At 51.8% G+C, this 16,738-nt stretch overlaps 1 protein-coding gene across 4 annotated transcripts in view; it reads right to left on the reverse strand.

Annotated features, from left to right (window-relative positions):
* The window catches only part of PRMT8 (protein arginine methyltransferase 8), a 111,857-nt gene that overhangs the window by 28,384 nt on the left and 66,735 nt on the right, over positions 1-16,738 (reverse strand). For 3 of the 4 annotated variants that reach the window (XM_006172038.3, XM_006172039.3, XM_014585675.2), the window contains 2 exons: positions 5,322-5,464; positions 4,667-4,796 (listed from right to left, as the gene is read on the reverse strand). In XM_006172038.3, coding sequence (XP_006172100.1) covers positions 4,667-4,796; positions 5,322-5,464 — 273 coding nt within the window. The remainder of the gene's footprint in view (positions 1-4,666; positions 4,797-5,321; positions 5,465-16,738) is intronic. The other variant, XM_006172042.1, reaches the window with a different exon arrangement.

Genomic DNA, 16,738 nt, shown 5'->3' on the forward strand with positions numbered 1-16,738 from the left:
TGAGAGGAGAATGGAGAAGGGATTGCGGCGTGACCATCCCCCCTGGGGGGTGATTTCTCGCTTTCTGTCTCTCTGTCTCTTTCTGTCTGTCTGGCGAGTGCACGCGCCCTGTAACGAAAACTTCTCAAAATAAAATAAAATAAAATAAATGTGTAATGAGAATTCCTAAAGAGAAGAGAAGGGGAATTAGGTAAAATAAAATTATTTGTTGGGGCCAGCAGGTGGAGTGGAGATTGAGGCGCTAGACTTCCACGTGGCCAATCATGGTTCGAGTCCTGAACCTGGCAGTTTCCTTTCTCATTTTCCCTTTCTCTCTCTGTCTCTCTCTGGTTAAATTTACAAATAATAATAAATGAAAAGTTAAATAATTCTTTTAAATTAAAAAAAAATTATTTGTAGATAATGGGTGAAAATCGTCCTTGGCTAAAGACATAGTCAACCCACAGATGCAAGTATTGCATATAACCCAAAGCAGGGTAAATACAAAGAAAACACATGAGTCAGTTTGATACATGAGTCAAAGTGCTGAAAATCAAACCAAGAGAAAAATCTCAAAGACAGCCAGAGAAAAAGAACTCTGTAGTACTAAAGGGAACAAGTTTGACTTTTTATTGGAGAGGGCTGATGCTACATCTTCCTTGCACCCTGGTCCCAGCAATTTGAAATTCTTTGCTAGGGTTAATGGGACTCAGAATGTGGTCAGGAAAAAATAGGAAGTGCCACCACATGCCACTTGCCATTTCTCCTGCAGGCAAAGGGAGGGTATTTACAATACTTTAATACAGTTCAGGCACTCAGGAGCAAAGCCAGTTCCTTGCATAACATGGGCTAGAGTCAGAGCGGAACCTTGGATGTTGGGGGTGGAGATGCAAAAGAAAACTGTAGATGGCAACTGAGCCCTCCACGAGAAGGCCGAAGGCCGGCCTTTCAGCCCTGCAGCTGTAGGTGGGGCTGCCTTTACATGGGCTCTCCCTTTCAGTCCTCATCAGCCAGGAAGCTGGTTCCCACCCCTCTGACTCTCAGTAGGCAGTCCTGTATTGGTGAGATTCATGTGCTGGGTATGAAATTGAATAGAATATGCACATCTCCTTCCACTTTGAGGCTCTATCATTCTCTGTAGTAGAAAACATTTTTACGTGACTGCTCCTCTCTCAGAGTTAAACACTATAATTTGCACACTCCTCTGTTGGTTTACTTTTATCCCTTCATTTGTTCATTCATTCATTCATTCAACAAAATGCGTACTATGAGCCTAACACAGACCAGTCATTTACCTCCCTTAATGTGTTCTCTCGTAGGTGCTGAACAAATTGAGAGCAGGTTCTGCATTTCACCAATCCTAGTATTCCTTTTCTTTTTTTAAGTAAATATTTAATTTAATTTAATCTATTATTATTATTATTTCATTTGACCAGAGAGACAGAGAATGTGAGAAAACAAGCTGCCAGGTCCAGGACTCAAACTGCAGTCAGTCATGTGAGAGTCTAGCACCTTAATCACTATGTTACCTACCAGCCCCCATCCTGGCATTCTTTTTTAAATGATTTTATTTCACTTTATTTATTTATTTATTTATTTAAGTTTGACCAGGAGGGACAGAGAGAGAGAGATAGAGAGAGAGAGGGAAAGTGAGAAAGCAAGCCACCAGGACTCGAACCATGGTCGGCCATGGGGGAGTCCAGTGCCCTTAACCACCATGCCACCTGCTGACCCCTATACTGGTATTCTAGTGTTGTATGTGGTTGAGAAAGGAAAGGAAAAGAATGAGGAGGGGAAGGAAAAAGGAAGAAAGAAAAGGACACTTTTCTCTAATAATTTACTTTTTGAATGGGGCTAGGCGTGTCTTACTCCTCTGCTTTCCAATTTTTCCCTCTTAGCTGAGCCCGTTGAAATCTGCTTACAATTGTTCCCTTAGCAACCAGTAGCCTTCCTGCTTTACTTTTGACTTAAAACTCAGAGTAAACAAAAACTTCATTTATTTTAAACAGATTTTGAAATGAGTTTGTTTCCTTTACTTTAAAACAAAAAGAAGTGTGTGTCACGCTGGGTAAAGTCTCTTTAAAATCTAACTGATATATAGCGATTAAATGTATAACTAATAATTAAAATTAATAAACAAAAATATTATAAGAAAGTAATCATCTAAAAAGAAAAAAATATTTAAATAGAAAACTTATGAGTCTTTTAAATAAATGGTAAGTATTCGATTTGGGTTTTTGACAGGGACTCCAGAGCATGCACCCCACAAGAAAATTATGAGACTTTTAGATTATTATTTTTTCCTTCCCAGCAGCCGTGAAAGTTGCAATGGGAACATCAAGAATAAATCCCACTCTCCAGTTTCTGGGCTAGCACTCGAGTGGCAGGGGGCGCAGTGGCAGCACCTGCCCCCACCGCTCCTCCCAGGCCCACCCTCTCTTCTGGCCCTGGCAGGCTCCCAGAGGCCCCCGAAGGTCTGGGGGGAGGGAGGAAGCGAGAAGAGAATAAGGTGTGTTTGTTTTGGAAACCACGAGAAGGTTTCTTAAAGAGCTGTGCCTAGGGTTGGAGCTCAGTAAACATTTAAGCGGCTGTGAGAAGAAAGAATACACCTGAAAGTTCTCCGAACACTACTCAGTACAATTACACAGCAAGAACTCCAAAACGCAGCTCGAGGGCAGAATATGTCCTATTTATACATGTGTTTGATCAGTGCTCGCTGCTCGGTCGTTTCTGCAATCGCTGTGCAAGTACATCTGTCCTAGATTCAAAGCCACTAGAGGCCAAAAGACTGGGCCGTGAGCTCGCTTTCCAGAGCCACAGGCGGAAGGGGCTCCTGTCACGTTCCGAAACTAGATCCAGTCTCGTTCCCTGTGGCTTCGGACCATTACATCTTTAATAAATGTCATCTCACTTAATCCTCATGGTAAGTCTATGGGATTTAATGATTGTACCCTTTAACCAGGGCTCAAGCGAGTTAGCTAATTTGCTCAAGGCTACCCAGTTAGGAAACAGCAACCCCGGCTTTAAACCCAGGACTGGTAGACTTCAAAGCGTTTAACCCCGGCCAGCCTCCCTCTCCTGGCTCTCTTTGGAGTTGGGCTTCTTCCCCTCGGAGGTCAAATATGAGAAATCGCATCTGATTGGCTAGAGGCAGACAGCAATCAGGGAGGGTTTCTAGGACACAGAGACTCACACGGCTGTCCCATTTCTGTCTTCTCCTGAACCCGGCTCTGAACTCCCTGTTTTCATTTTGACTTACAGAAGGGCGTGAGCACACACACCCGTACACACAGCCCTAGCACGGTTCAATTGAGGTCTCCTCTGTGCTGCTAACTGCAATGAGGTGCCAAATGCTTGACTCGCTGGGGCAAGCATTTGCTGCACGGAGGAGCCTGAGCCTCGCAGGGCAGGGTGCAGCAGCTCATCTGTTCAGCCTGCGACACTTGCCAAAGAGGGCTTGCCACCCTGTGACAGTGGGTACCCCAGATTGGCTGACTGCTGAACAGGGGGGACCTTCTGCCTCCTGCTTCTGTTGCTTGTTTGCTTGCTCTGAGGGTTCTTTGCTCCTCTGTCACATTTGGGTCCAGTCCAGGAGACATGGCTGTGTCTGACTTTCGGAAAACACGGTTAGTGTAATGTCACTGAGGACCTGCCTCCCTGGGAAGTGTTACCCTTTAGGAAATAGAGTAAAATACTCCATTTTAGACCACGTACAAACTGGAGGGGGTTTCTTTGGGTTTTGGTTTTATGTTTTTTCTAAGAAGCTGCAGTTTTTAGCTGATACGTCATTATGAATACACATTGAGATCAGGACCCCTGCCTACATGCATGGCACACGCACACACACACACACACACACACACATGGTTGTTTGATTACTCAAAGCAAAGTCTCTACCCACCCCCTTTACCCTGCATTTCCCAGGAGGACCTCAGCGAAGAACACGTAATTTACTTCATGTGAAGGCGAGTCGATAGTCTCCTGATTCGTTTGAATGGTGTGAAGGCAGGATTCAAAACGATTGTCCTGGCCAGAGACCTGCCATTTCTGTCTCCCCAGGTGGACTTTTTATTTTGTTGTGTTTTTTTGGAGAGACTTTTTTTTTTCTTTTTTTTTGCTATAGGGCGCATGTGCTCACCAGAAAGACAGAGAGACACAGAGAGACAGAAAGCGAGAAATCACCCCCCAGGGGGGATGGCCACACCACAATCCCTTCTCCTCCATTCTCCCCTCAGGATCTTGGGCACGCACGCACATGCGCCCGGCGTGAGTTTAAGCCACTGGGTCTGGGACTCGAACCACGGTCAACTACGTGGGAGTCCAGCGACATAGCCATTATGCTAACTGCTGGTCCCCCCAGGTGGACTTTTGGAATAACTCGACATGGACAGGCTTCCGGCCCGCCCTGCTGTTCTCAGCAAATGTCAGCTCCTGCTTTGCCCCCTCTGTGCTCACCCTGCGTTCTTCTCTCACCCCGCGGTAGCCATCCCCCACCAGCCGTGTTGCTTCGTTTCTCTCGGAGGACCCGCCACCCTTGGGACTAGAGACAAACATTAGACACGAGTCCATAAAGGCTCACGGGTACGCTCCCACAGGGACGGCACCTGTCCGCCCTCCTCCTCCCACCGGGGAGGCTCTCACCCCAAGTCTGCCACGGAAGCCCGACAGAGAAGAAAAAGCGACTTACAGTGGATTTTGAAGTCCTTGTACTGCCTGTCTTCAATTGCTACCACGTACAAAGCCGCCCGGTCTGGAAACATAAGCCCTCCAGGTTTCTGTTGATGAAGTGTGGGAAATGGGTGTCGTAATCTATTCACCTGACAAAGACATCACATTTTGAACTGCACATAAAGTCACCAGGCAAGCGCCCCGCGCCAGCATTTCTCACGCGGCCTTCGTGGCATGTCTGGGTTAGGGCTAGGACAGGAATGCACGCTTCTTATTTTGGAAGAAGGAGCATTCAAGGAACCCAGGTGGAATCAGGGAACAAGTGAGGTGGGGCTAAGCTGGGTCTGACAAGCCGTGAAGCGCTACGCCCTCTCAGCCCCGAGGAGCCAAGCTGACAGCAGCCACGTGAGTCTTAGGACTTGTTGCCCAGATGGCAAGAGGGAGCGGGTGTCCACTGGAGCGAAAGAGGGCCCGGCAGAGTTCGGAAGTACCTGCCGACGGCCGGGGCATGGTCGTTGTGCCTACGAGGCAGGTCTGCTTTAAGGAAAGGGCCTGAGAGAGGTGGCCTTCTGGCCCCAGTCCTCTCTGAAGTCCCCCAGTCTCCCGAGGCTGCAGGCCGTGGGCAGCGTGGCAGGCAGCTGGCAGACCGGGGGGGACGGCACGCGGGCACTCACCAGCCACTTGTCCCTGGCAAAGATGACGGTGTTGAGCATGGACTCGTAGAACAGGCAGTAGCCCATCCACTCGCTGACGATGATGTCCACCTTCTCCACCGGCAGCTCCACCTCCTCCACCTTCCCCTTAAATATGGTGATGACTGGGGAAAGAACCCCAAGGCCACACTGCAGGGGCCCCGCCGGGGAACGCGAGCACCCTGCCTCAGGGCCAGATCGCCAGGGTGTAGCCCGGTCCGTCCTGACTCCACCTCGTTGAGGTGCCCTCCTCGCCCTTCGCCCGGCTCGCGGATATTGACAACGGGAAACTGCTAGGTCGTCAGGAAAGTCATGACGGGTGTTTCCGTGTCTTCTATGCGAAAACGGTGTTGGGTCCCGATGCCCCCATGTGTGTGCGCCCTCTGCCACGTGCCAAGCAGTGCTCACGTGCCAGGCCCTGTCCCGGGACCCTCCACAGCCCTGCGCCGTAAGCACACTGCTCGCCTCGTTGTCACTCACGACCACAAGCCTGAGACCGAGGGAGGGGACGCAGGAGCCGCGCAGAAGCAGGGTCTGCTATGATACGGCTCAGCACTCCCGTCAGGGGCCCACCCTACTAAATGCACAGGATAAGCCAATCCCAGAGCAACGGCGGTGCCCCCTACTGCTCCCACCCTGGCAGCCGGGCTCAGCAGCCAGGGTGCCCTGCCAGTGTTTGCCAGGGAGGCGCACCGGGCTCTGCAGTGAATGCTGGGCTGACATCTTGGACCTGCCCCAGGTAGATACGGCCAGGGGGTCCCCATGTACCAACACAGGGGACAACCTGACATCGGTCACTGCCCCCAGGAATGCAGCTAGACCCCTGGCGCCAAGAGAAGAAGGGGCATCTACTTTTGTTTTCCCCTCCTGCTGCCCCACAAGTGCACACGGGAATGGACTGGGCAGTGTGGGCAGCACCCTACTCCCCCTGGGGCCCTGAGTCGAGGTGAGCAGAATCGTTCCTGTGGGATGCTCACACCTTCGCAGTCCACACTGGGCATGCGTGACCGGGCAGTCAGGCTTCCTACCTGAGGGCACATCGGGAGGCCCTGTGTGCAAGAGCAGGTGCGAGCCCGCGAATTCAGACAGAGGCGCGGGCTGCAGTGACCGACCTCCCTGCCTCACCCGTCACAAGGCCCTGCGATAAAAGTAACACGCAACCCCACTCCCAGCACAGCTGTCCTCAGACAGCTGCCCACTCGCACGCCTTTCTGGTATGGAGCTACCTGTGTTATATTTTAAAAACCTCCACTTTTCGCAGGCCAGCAGATGGTGTGGTGGTTAAGGGCACTGTGGTTCGAGTCCCAAACCTGGTGGCTTTCTTTCTTACTTCTCCCTCCACCCCCCATCCCTCTCTAATCAAATTAAAATAAATAAATAAATTTAATAAAATAATTCTTTATAAAACCCTTCCCTTTCTATGAAAAACTTCTCTCTTCCCCCTTTCCTTGTGCCTGTGGCTTTGATGCATGTCTCAGGCAGGGTCTGTAAGCTTAGGGGTCTGAACCTGAAGCACTAGTATTTACTACAAAGCAGCTCAGCTTTCCTGAGCTCACAGATCTCCTAGCAGTAAGCTACAGGGCTTTCCACGAGGCACCTGACCTAACCGGATGCCAGTTCCTCGGTTCCCCGGAGCGCCGGGGTAAGGAGCGCCTCCGTGGAGGGTGTGGGGCTGATGGGGCCAGGCCCATCGCTGAGGCCCGGCAGGAAGCAGACATCCTTGGGTATATTCCTCCTTGTGGACTGAAGTAGGGGAGGGGAAGGAGGGAGCACTGGGGACCGAGTCCCTGGGCTAAGTGGACTGTTCCTGAGGCACTTGCGAGACCTTCGGGTCTCACTGCGGCAGGACAAACTTCTCAGCTGGGTTTCTGATCAGTCCACACAGACACACACATCATCTTGGAGTCGCTTTTTGCATTCATTGTTGTAAAGATCAGAGCAAAATCTGTCTTAGGCACCGCTGCTAAACTGACAGGCTGATACCTGGGCTGGCTGGCTCCTTCCGGACATTTCCTCTCGAAGGTTACACACACGCATGCTCTAACTCTCATTCTGCGGCACCCTCTGAAAGTTCACGCGGTGCCTGGGTTCTGCTGGGAAAATTGAACGATGACTTGTACTGAGGAGTAAAACAAACAAAAACACCCCACATTTGTCTTGACCTGCGTTTCATGAAAATGAACTGGGACTGACAGCCCCTGGATGCCACAGGGCACACATTCACAGAGTCGTGCAGGCTGCGGGTGCCCCTTAGCAGCCGCCCCTATACTCTCCACCCCTGTGTTTAATCAGGGGCTAGTCAGACGCAGCCTCCTGCCTGAGGAGCCCGACACCGCACACATACACTGGCCCTGATCTCTCCAGTGAGGCTCGGGCTCGTGCCCCTCCTGGTCAGTACCCAGGAGCCCCTAACCAGAAGGAAAAGCAGGAAGGGCTGGTCTTCCCAAAAGGCTTGGAGGTGGTGGAAGAGAAGGTGGTAAACCTGTTTCTTGGGACTCTGCGGCCACAGCGCAGGAACTCAACTGAAAACAGGGCCTGGGGTACATCTACACCCAGAGAATTCACAAGGAGGCATCATAAAGGACTTCTGAAAATGCAAATGCAGTGGCCTGACTTATTTCTTATTCTGAAAGAGAACAGACAGGGGCCAGTGAGTGGCATGGTGGTTGAGGTGCTGGACACCCACATGGCTAAGCATGGTTCGAGTCCTGGACCCAGAGGCTTGAAACTCATGCTGGGTGTGTGTGCATGCATGCTCAAAATCCCAACAGAAGAACGGAGGGGAAGAGATTGTAATATGGCCGTCCATACTGGTGGGTGATTTCTCACTTTCTCTCTGTCTCTCGAGAATGCAAGTGCCTTATAGCAAAAATATCTCTTAAAAAAAAAAAAAAAAAGAAAGCAAGAAAAAGAAAACAGAGAACAGACAAATGCATGTCTGACCCACCCGCCTAATCATTTGCATGCAAAGCCTGGCTGTCCTGCAGCCAGGGTGATATTTTCTCCGCCTCTGGGGCCCAAAGCCTTTCACCTTGGGTGTTTAGGACATGGCTCCATTCCTGCCGATTCTGTGGACAGGACCCCATTAGGAGAGCCGAAAAACGTGGATAAGAACGTAGAGCCTCGTCTGACGAACAGGCGTGTACAGAATGCTCCCGGGTCCCCTGGGGTGAGTAAATGCTCGCAGTGAGGAAATACTGCCCCCGTCCTCTGCCCTAGCCCTCTTGGCCATTAGCTGTTATATCCTGATCATTTGGGTTAAAACAGGAGAGAGACTGATAACAGATAACAGGAGGGTAGGTAGATGACAGCTAATGAGCACACAGAGGACTGACGGGTAAGCAGTAGGTAGAAGATAGATGGCAGATAGATGGCTAGATGGCTAGACAACGGGTAGGTGATGGATGGATGGGAGACAGCTGCTGCATGGCGCAGGAGATGACAGACAGACAAGTGGTCACAGAGCCTAAAAAGCGCACAGTTCTGCTTACAGAAAGGATTCAGTTCGCCCTAGAAAATGCTAGACAGTCTGGATCTGTTCACTTAACATCCCTCCTTCTGCATCATTGAAGTGCACCCACTTCTTGGAGCAGATGTGACCCCACGCTTGGCCTGGTGAGTGACGGGCCCTTTGTGAAAGGAAAAAGACACCCCTCTCTTCGGGCTCCTGTGGGCCGGGCCCCAGACCTGGTTCGTCCCTGTGCCAGGTGCTTTTGTGCAGTGTCCAGCCGGCACAACTTTGTACAGGGTTCCTGGAGGCAGCGACACAAGCTCTTGTTCCAGGTGACAAGTAACCTGGATCCAGTAGCCCCTCTCCTTCAGGACCTCGGTTTCCTTGAGGGACAAAGCAGGGAGCTTGAATCTGAATGTCCTGGCAGTGCCAAAGCACTGAGATTCTTCAAACACGTATTGAGCGCTTGCTCTGGGTAAGGGCACCCGTGAGATTTATCTGTGGGGACAGCTGGCATCAGTAAAGGGGAAGTGCCCGGGATGGCCAGGGTGGCCACTTTGCAACAGTTCCTGGAGACTGCATGCATTTATTTATTTATTTTCTTTAAAGAGGCTGCGTTGTTTTTATGGACCCCAGCACAACCGCCCAGCTGAACCACCAGGGTTACTCCGCCTGCTGCCTATAGTCACCACGAGCAACCACTTAAACGCCCAGGTTCAATTTGCCAATCTGCACAATGCTACCTCTCATGGTTTATGCCAATTCATTAGGAGCTATTGAACAACAAATGGCATTAGGGCTGGCTCCTAGGAGGGAGTGGGCATGCAAGTTCGGTCCCCCTTTCTCTGTGCCAAGGTTTGCAGGGGGTCTCGGCCCTGACATTAGGTTCTGAGCAGCTGCAGGCTGCAGAGCCTGTGCCCACTCTGGACCCACCCCAGCAAAACAGCCTCAGCTCAAGGTCGCATTGAGGTCACCCTCTGCAGCTATTTTTATGCCATGAGGATGATGGAAAGTGTGTTCGACTGGCTGTGACAGGACCCTGGCTCGTAAATTTTAGAATGATTAATCATAACTAAATGTACCACGGGGAGCAATAAACTTCAAATTGGGAAAATTTCTCTTGTAGCTTCACGTTTGCAGATTAGATGCCCGGATTTTTTTTTTTTTTTTTTTTGGCTGTTTTGGGGGGATTTTTTCTTTTTGATTCGAATAGTTATCACAAAAATCTAGTCATTCTGATTTATGGTCATTGTGTGGCTTTATTTATTTATTTAAGGTTTTTGCCATAGGGCATGTGCACTAGCCAGAGAGATGGAAGGTGAGAAATCACCCTTAGGAAGGATGGCCACACCTGCAGTCCCTTCTCCATTCTCCTCCTGGGATTTTGGGCATGCACACACACACGTGCCCAGTGTGATTTTCAAGCTGCCAGGTCCAGGACTCGAACCAAGGCCGGCTATCTGAGAGTCCAGTGCCTTAACCACCACACGACCCGCGGGCCTGGGTGCTTGGCCTTTTTTTTTTTTTTTTTTTTTACATATGTGACCAGTCCAACCTCATTTGAAACTTTAGACCATCCATCAGGATCAGCTGACCCAAAGGATCTGAAGTTAGGGATCTCCCCATTGTAGATTGCTCACTGTGACTATGTCTGAGAGCAGACGCTGTCCCTTGGAAAAATGGCCACGAGGGGCACATGTGTGGGGACAGGGAGCACATACGAGCCATAAAGGCCTCCGATGCCACTGCCACCATAGCAAAGCCCCTCACTTGCCCCTCGCTTCTTCCCGGACACTTCACGTACACATCTGTTTTGGTGACCCCCACGCCAGATCCACCTGCCTAAGTCACCCCCAGCCTAAGAATTTCTTCTCTTAGGTGTCTACGTTAGCTTGCTGTTTCTGGGACCTAACGAAGCACTTGACGCCTCACCAACATGCAAAAGTGTCACTGAAGGAACGGGTGGGCTAGTAAGCAATTTCAGAAAAAGAGCACTGGGTTAAGAGACAGAAAAAAAAAAAGAAGAAGAAGAAAAGGAAAGGAAAGCTCAAATTTGTCCTAATTACAACAGCAAAAAAAAAAAAAAAACTAGCCTCTGAACAGCAGCTTGCAGAATGCTGTCCCCTGTATTAATAATCTCTGTGACCCTCCTAGGGAGGGAACTGGAGTGTGGAGAAGTTGCATCGCAGAGCCCTAGCCAAGCCTGCTGTAGAACCGTGCGCAGGTCACCCTGGCTCCCCGAGGGTCCTCCCCTGTACCTGGCCACGGTAGTAATGACACCTGAGCCAACCACACGTCTGCCTGCTGTGGACACCCAGCCACTGCCCAGGCTGTTGTGGGAAACACTGGAGAAGGATCCGCCCGTCCCCAACGCTGGAGAAGGCTGGCCAGACTGCTGGTAGGGCCAGGAGAGGCAGAGGTGTCAGGGTGGGACCAGACTCTCCGGCCTTCCCCGAGGGCGGCCACTGCCCTGGCTCCCTGCCCTTGTCTTCTCCAGGCCCAGACAAACCTCTTACGAGGGCAGACTCAGCTCATCTTGGGGCCAGTGGTGACGGGAGAAAAGGAACGTCCATGTCCTCACCCTCGATAACTGCAGCATATGGAGCCCCATTCCTGGAGTGCTGTAGGTGAGCCCTGGGTGCCACGTGCTCACACTGTGCTAGAACAGCCACGCGCAGCCCCTCTCCCTGCCAACCCCCCCACTCACACGTGAACATGGATGTCAGGCTCTGCCTTGTCCCAATGCATAATCTGCCCGGTTCCATGTCCCGGCCTGTTCTGGCTTCCTTGAAGGTTCAGGACCCAGCCTGCTCAGTTGGGACTCCAAAGCCCTCGCATGGCCAGAGACCCTGCCTAGCATCTGTGCTCACTTAGGTGCTGGTGAGAATAACGATCGCTTAGCTCACACCACGCCAAGACTCTTCCCCACCCCAAATCATCACCCCCACGCAGAACCTCTTGCGTAGTCCAGCCTGCAAACACCTGACACAATGGCCAAAGGCAGGCCGTCACAGGTGCAGCCACGTGGCAGGGCTTGAGCTGAGAAAGAGCTGATGCTGGAGAGAGCGGCTGACTTGTGGCAATGAAGCTCCTCCTAGACTCAGGTATCCAGAAAATCATTCCAGATCCATGCTCACTAACTACAGCAGAAGCTTACATGGAACAGACAGGAAGTGCCTCCCACCTCGGGGGGTTTGTACAGACCGTCCTGCCTGACGCACTCGCCCGCCCCCTGGCATGGCCATCTTTCAGGCCTCTGCTTCCACGCTGATACAGCTGAGAGAATGACGTGTCCTCTGGAGGTTTGGTGTTTGGTTTTAGTGGGCAGTGATTGGATGTCCCCAAAAGTTTGTGTGTGGAGACTTAGTTGCATTGTAAAGGTGTTGAGTGAAACTAGTCCTTCCTGGTGTATCAGGTGGGGAATTGGAGTGTGGCGATGTCATCAGGGTGGGCCCCATGACCGAGGTCTGTGGTTTGTAGGAGAGGAGACGATGCGGGCAGAGACACGTGGCTTCAACCGTGTCCTGCCTGCGCAGAGTCCTACCTCCTGCCGCTCGGCCACGCCTTTGGGCTTTGCAGCCACCAGTTGTACATCATAAACCTCTATCTCTTTGTAAATTTCCCGGTCCTAGGTGTTACTGTTAGCAATGCAGTAACAAACGGAGACAAATACCCTCTCCCCGCTAAAGTGTCCTCACTACCAGCATTCTGTCGGTAAATGCTCAATGACCAGCTCTGCCAAGACCATAAACAAATAAAACCCCTGATCTGTAGCCTGCTGCCTGTGTTACAAATACTCCTGCCATGGTGGATTTCTAGCTGAGGAGGCCCTGTCTCTCGGGCAGGGTGAGAAGAGACATGTGCACAGGCTGGCCCTGGAGAGGCAGTGCTAGCCTAGCGCGCCTCGGTGGCCGGTGATCGAAGTGCATCCCAGGTTTGTTCAGTTACTCCACCCGTTGCTGTCTAAGCACCTCTGCAACTTGTAATTACATTGTGATTTTGTTGGTTCACTTATGTTTATATCCGTTTTCTTTGTGAGACTGTAAGTTTCATGAGAGCGAAGATTTTATCTGCCCTGGTCACACTGCTGACTCCCCTATACCTGGCACCTCATGTGGGGTACAACAATGCTTGAAAGAATGAACAAGTGAAACTCACTTCTAAGATTATTCATAGGTTGTTTCATGAACCATTAGGAAAAGACGTAGCAATTGCCAGGAGCTACAAGTACAGGTTCATTAAAATCAATGATATATGGTTAACCTCATTTCTTCCTTTGACAGCTTATTAGTCAAGTCAATAAATGAAATAACAGTAACAATCATTAACACTTCCTGGCTACTTACTGCCTGCTGGGTAGTGTCTTGTTTTATACCCAGCAGTGGATACATACGCAACAGGGAATACTGTGGATGCGAGTGGCTCTCAGGGCTCGGAGCCCTGATTTGTAGCACCTGCTCATTACTGTGGTGTAAATACTTCCCTCATGGCCAATTTCAAGCCACCAAAGGGATGACGCCCATTCCACATTGAGGCCCATTACTGAAAATGTACCAATCAGCTCCTGGGATCTAGTAAGGAGCTTAAGAGGAGCCTGCTCCAGAATAGCTCAGAGTAACTGTGTAGGGCATGCAGAGTAACCACGTAATCGCCAAAGGAGCCCATCAGGGATGAGTCACTGCTATACCCATTTCATGGAGGGAACCAAGGCGCATAAAGTCAGATCACAGACAGACCCTGACAGAGCTGGGCATGGACCGGGACTAGTGCTTGCAGCCATACCATGTAGGGACTTCGACAAGGTCTCTGACAAGGCCTTCCCTCTGTGGCATCCTGACGGAAAAGATGACAAATAGTGGTGGGGATTCACACCTGGCTACATGACTGTAGTCCAAGGAGCTGAGTAAGAGCCGAGTGCAGGCCAGCTTGCGGGAGTTCCCACTCTCACTATGGGCCACCCGTTGAGTGAGTAGGTAACACACGGCCAGTAGCGACGACGACCCCGAGAGCGATGACTGCCAGTCTTCATGGTTTGTGATGAAGGACAGAACCTAGTGCTGGGCTATCAGTTTGGATGTGAAACATCCACCAGCCAGACATGGGTTCTGATAGAGTTTGGTGTTAGCACGTGACTGTGGACAGCTCGGCTCAGCTGCTAACAGGAACGGGAGCCGCAGGTCAGCGGCCCAGCCCTGGACCCCAGCTGACTGGCCGTGTTTGCTTCTGAGTCTGACTCTGAGGGAGGGGGAGCGACGCCGAAGCATGGCTAGAGGAGAAGGTTGCTCAAACTGAGCAAAAGGGAGAGGAACGGGGTGTGACCTCAGAGACGTGGCAGAGGGAGTTGTCCCACTCCACAGGGCCCAAAGGAAAGAGGCAACACCAGGAAGGTTCAGGGTGCCAGGGCCCTCCTCAGGGGAAGGAAGCAGTTCTAACACCCCAGTGCCCCATCAGGAGACTCCTCCAGGACTGGAAGGCGGTGTGGCACGGAGGAATGCACAGGTGGGCTCGAGCATCATCTATAAAAGGCTGGGGGTGTGCCGCCAGCAATTACAGAGATGTAGGACGGTAAACCCGGAACGGCTAACACCTCTGGGGCACGGACTGCACGCGAGGCCGTTTCAGGCACTTCACCTGTGTGACGTCTAATCCCTAGTAATGCTGTGAGCTGCAGGTCTTCTCTGCAGACCTAGCGGAGCCTCAGAAGATGAAGTGATTCAAGAGTCCTCCCTGCTATAGGGACCAGCAGTTGGCATAATGGGTAATGGCTATGTCGCCACTCCCCTGTAGTCGACCGCGGTTCGAATCCCAGACCTGGTGGCTTAAACTCACGCCAGGCACATGTGCGTGCATGCCTAAGACCCCGAGAGGAGAATGGAGGAGAAGGGATTGTGGCATGGCCATCCCCCCTGGGGAGTGATTTCTCACTTTCTGTCTCTCTGTCTCTCTGTCTGGCAAGCGCACATGCCCTCTAGTAAAAACCTCTCAAAAAAAAAGAAAAAAAGAAAAAAGAAAAAGACTCCTCCCTGCTGTGAAGTTGTGGGGTCCCTCTGTCCATGTCCTAAGGTCTCTTCCATTTGGGACACTTACTACTTATTATTTTTAATTGCTGAAAGGCGCTCTCCAGCGATAAAGAGAGAAAGCATGCCCCATGGGGCGTGGTCACACCACAGTCCTTTTCCCTCTGGTTTTGCATCCCATTAGGATTTTGGGCAAACATGCATGCACACCCCCAATATGGTTTTCAAGCTGCCGAGGCTGGGATTCGAACTGTCGTTGGCCATGTGGGATCTGGCCCTATCTGCACAGGGCATAAAGCTGCATCACAGGGCTGGCCCCATGACCCTTATCCTGAAAGAGAAAGGAGGGGTGTGTTTTATCCCTTTCGTTTTCTAAGAAGTAAACGGGTTGTAATTTCTAGTTTCTAGAATTATAAAACTTCTATCAGTCTCTGCACTCCAGTGTCAGCTGTCACAGACGCATCGACTTCTGAAGCATCTCAGCAGCCCACTAGACTCCTCGTCAGAAGGAGAGGAAATGATAGTCGTTAGTGCTTAAACCGACGAAGCGTGACTGAGTGCCGGGGGCTGCGTGTGGAAGAAGCCACGTGAAGGCAGCGCGTCTGCTGCAGGTGGCGTCCTGTGGGTGTGTGTCTACACGTGAGGGACTCCATCACGAGGCGCTGCATGGAGGTGGAGGGAGAGGAGCATGGATCTGGGGAGCAGGGATCCTGGGCCCATGTTGTTATTTGTGTCTCCACACCTACACGCCCAGACCCACACGGTCGGCTGTTGCAGCTTTTCAGAAGCATCTCCATGGAAGCAACCGTGCCGTCAAGCTGTCCTCTTTCGAGTGCACGTGCCAAGGCCGAGGGAGCCGGTGCAGCTGCCAGGGCCCCGGGGCCCACAGGCTCCACCCACCTGCTGCAGCCCCTGGGAGGACGAGATAAGGGTAACTTTGCTCTGAGGGTCCCTGAGTATGGATTCCCTCCTCCTTCCTGCTGTGTGTGTGTGTGTGTGTGTGTGTGTGTGTGTGTGTGTATGTGTACGTATGTGTGCACGCGCGTGCGTGTGTGTGTGTGTACATGTGTGTGTGTACGAACAGACACAAAGCGCTCAGGTGGCTGTTCTCCTGGGCCCAATGGCTTCACCCTCTTAGGCCTTCGCCTTGATAACAAGGATCGAGTCTGAGCCGTGAAAACGCAGAGCGTAGAAGGGTTCCCTCTGTAAGGCATTAGGTGATGAACAAGCCTGACTCGCCTGCTGCCCAGGGAGGGAAGAGTGTGGATACGGGCAGCCCGGCCAGCACATCAGAGCCCGGGCAGGGTGGTATGGGGAGAAGAGTCCCGCAGGAGGACAGTGCAGGCCCGGGGGTGAGGGGACCGCTACATGGGAGGGCAGCCCAGCTTACTGGTCGGAGCCTGGCGGGGAGGGGAGACTGCCCATGCAGGAGACTGCCTGTGTAAGGTGACAGAGCCTCTGCTGGGCCAGGAGCTGGTGACAATGGACAGCGATTATGTCCAGGGCTGTGTAAACTTCCTAGTGGCAAATGAATAAGTGAACGCAATGCAAACAATGGGCGTCTGGCGTTCCGGAGTCAGAGGGAGGAGGAGAGCGTGGGAAAGGGAGGAGCGGTAGAGCAAGCCCACGGTGCCGGGCTGCAAGTGGAGGTGTCACGTGAGCGCACACTCAACAACACACAGACAGGTTCAGAGGTCAAGACTGGGTCAGCGTGGACTCACACACACACGCACAGCCAGCTCTCTCGGGGGGGGGGGGGCGGTGACATGTGCACCTGGCCCCAGAGCTTCGTTTCTGAGTGTCGTCCAGTGAAGGGAATCAGGGCAGAGGGCTTGTTCCACAGCAGAGGCACGGGGAGCGCGAGGGGAGGCTGGATCGCCTCGGGCGGAAAGTAGAAAAACAGGCAGAGAGGGGAAGAGGCAGGTGGGAGG

This window comes from Tupaia chinensis, unplaced genomic scaffold, assembly GCF_000334495.1.
Source record: "Tupaia chinensis unplaced genomic scaffold, TupChi_1.0 Scaffold150288_1, whole genome shotgun sequence".
NCBI classification, from domain to species: domain Eukaryota; kingdom Metazoa; phylum Chordata; class Mammalia; order Scandentia; family Tupaiidae; genus Tupaia; species Tupaia belangeri.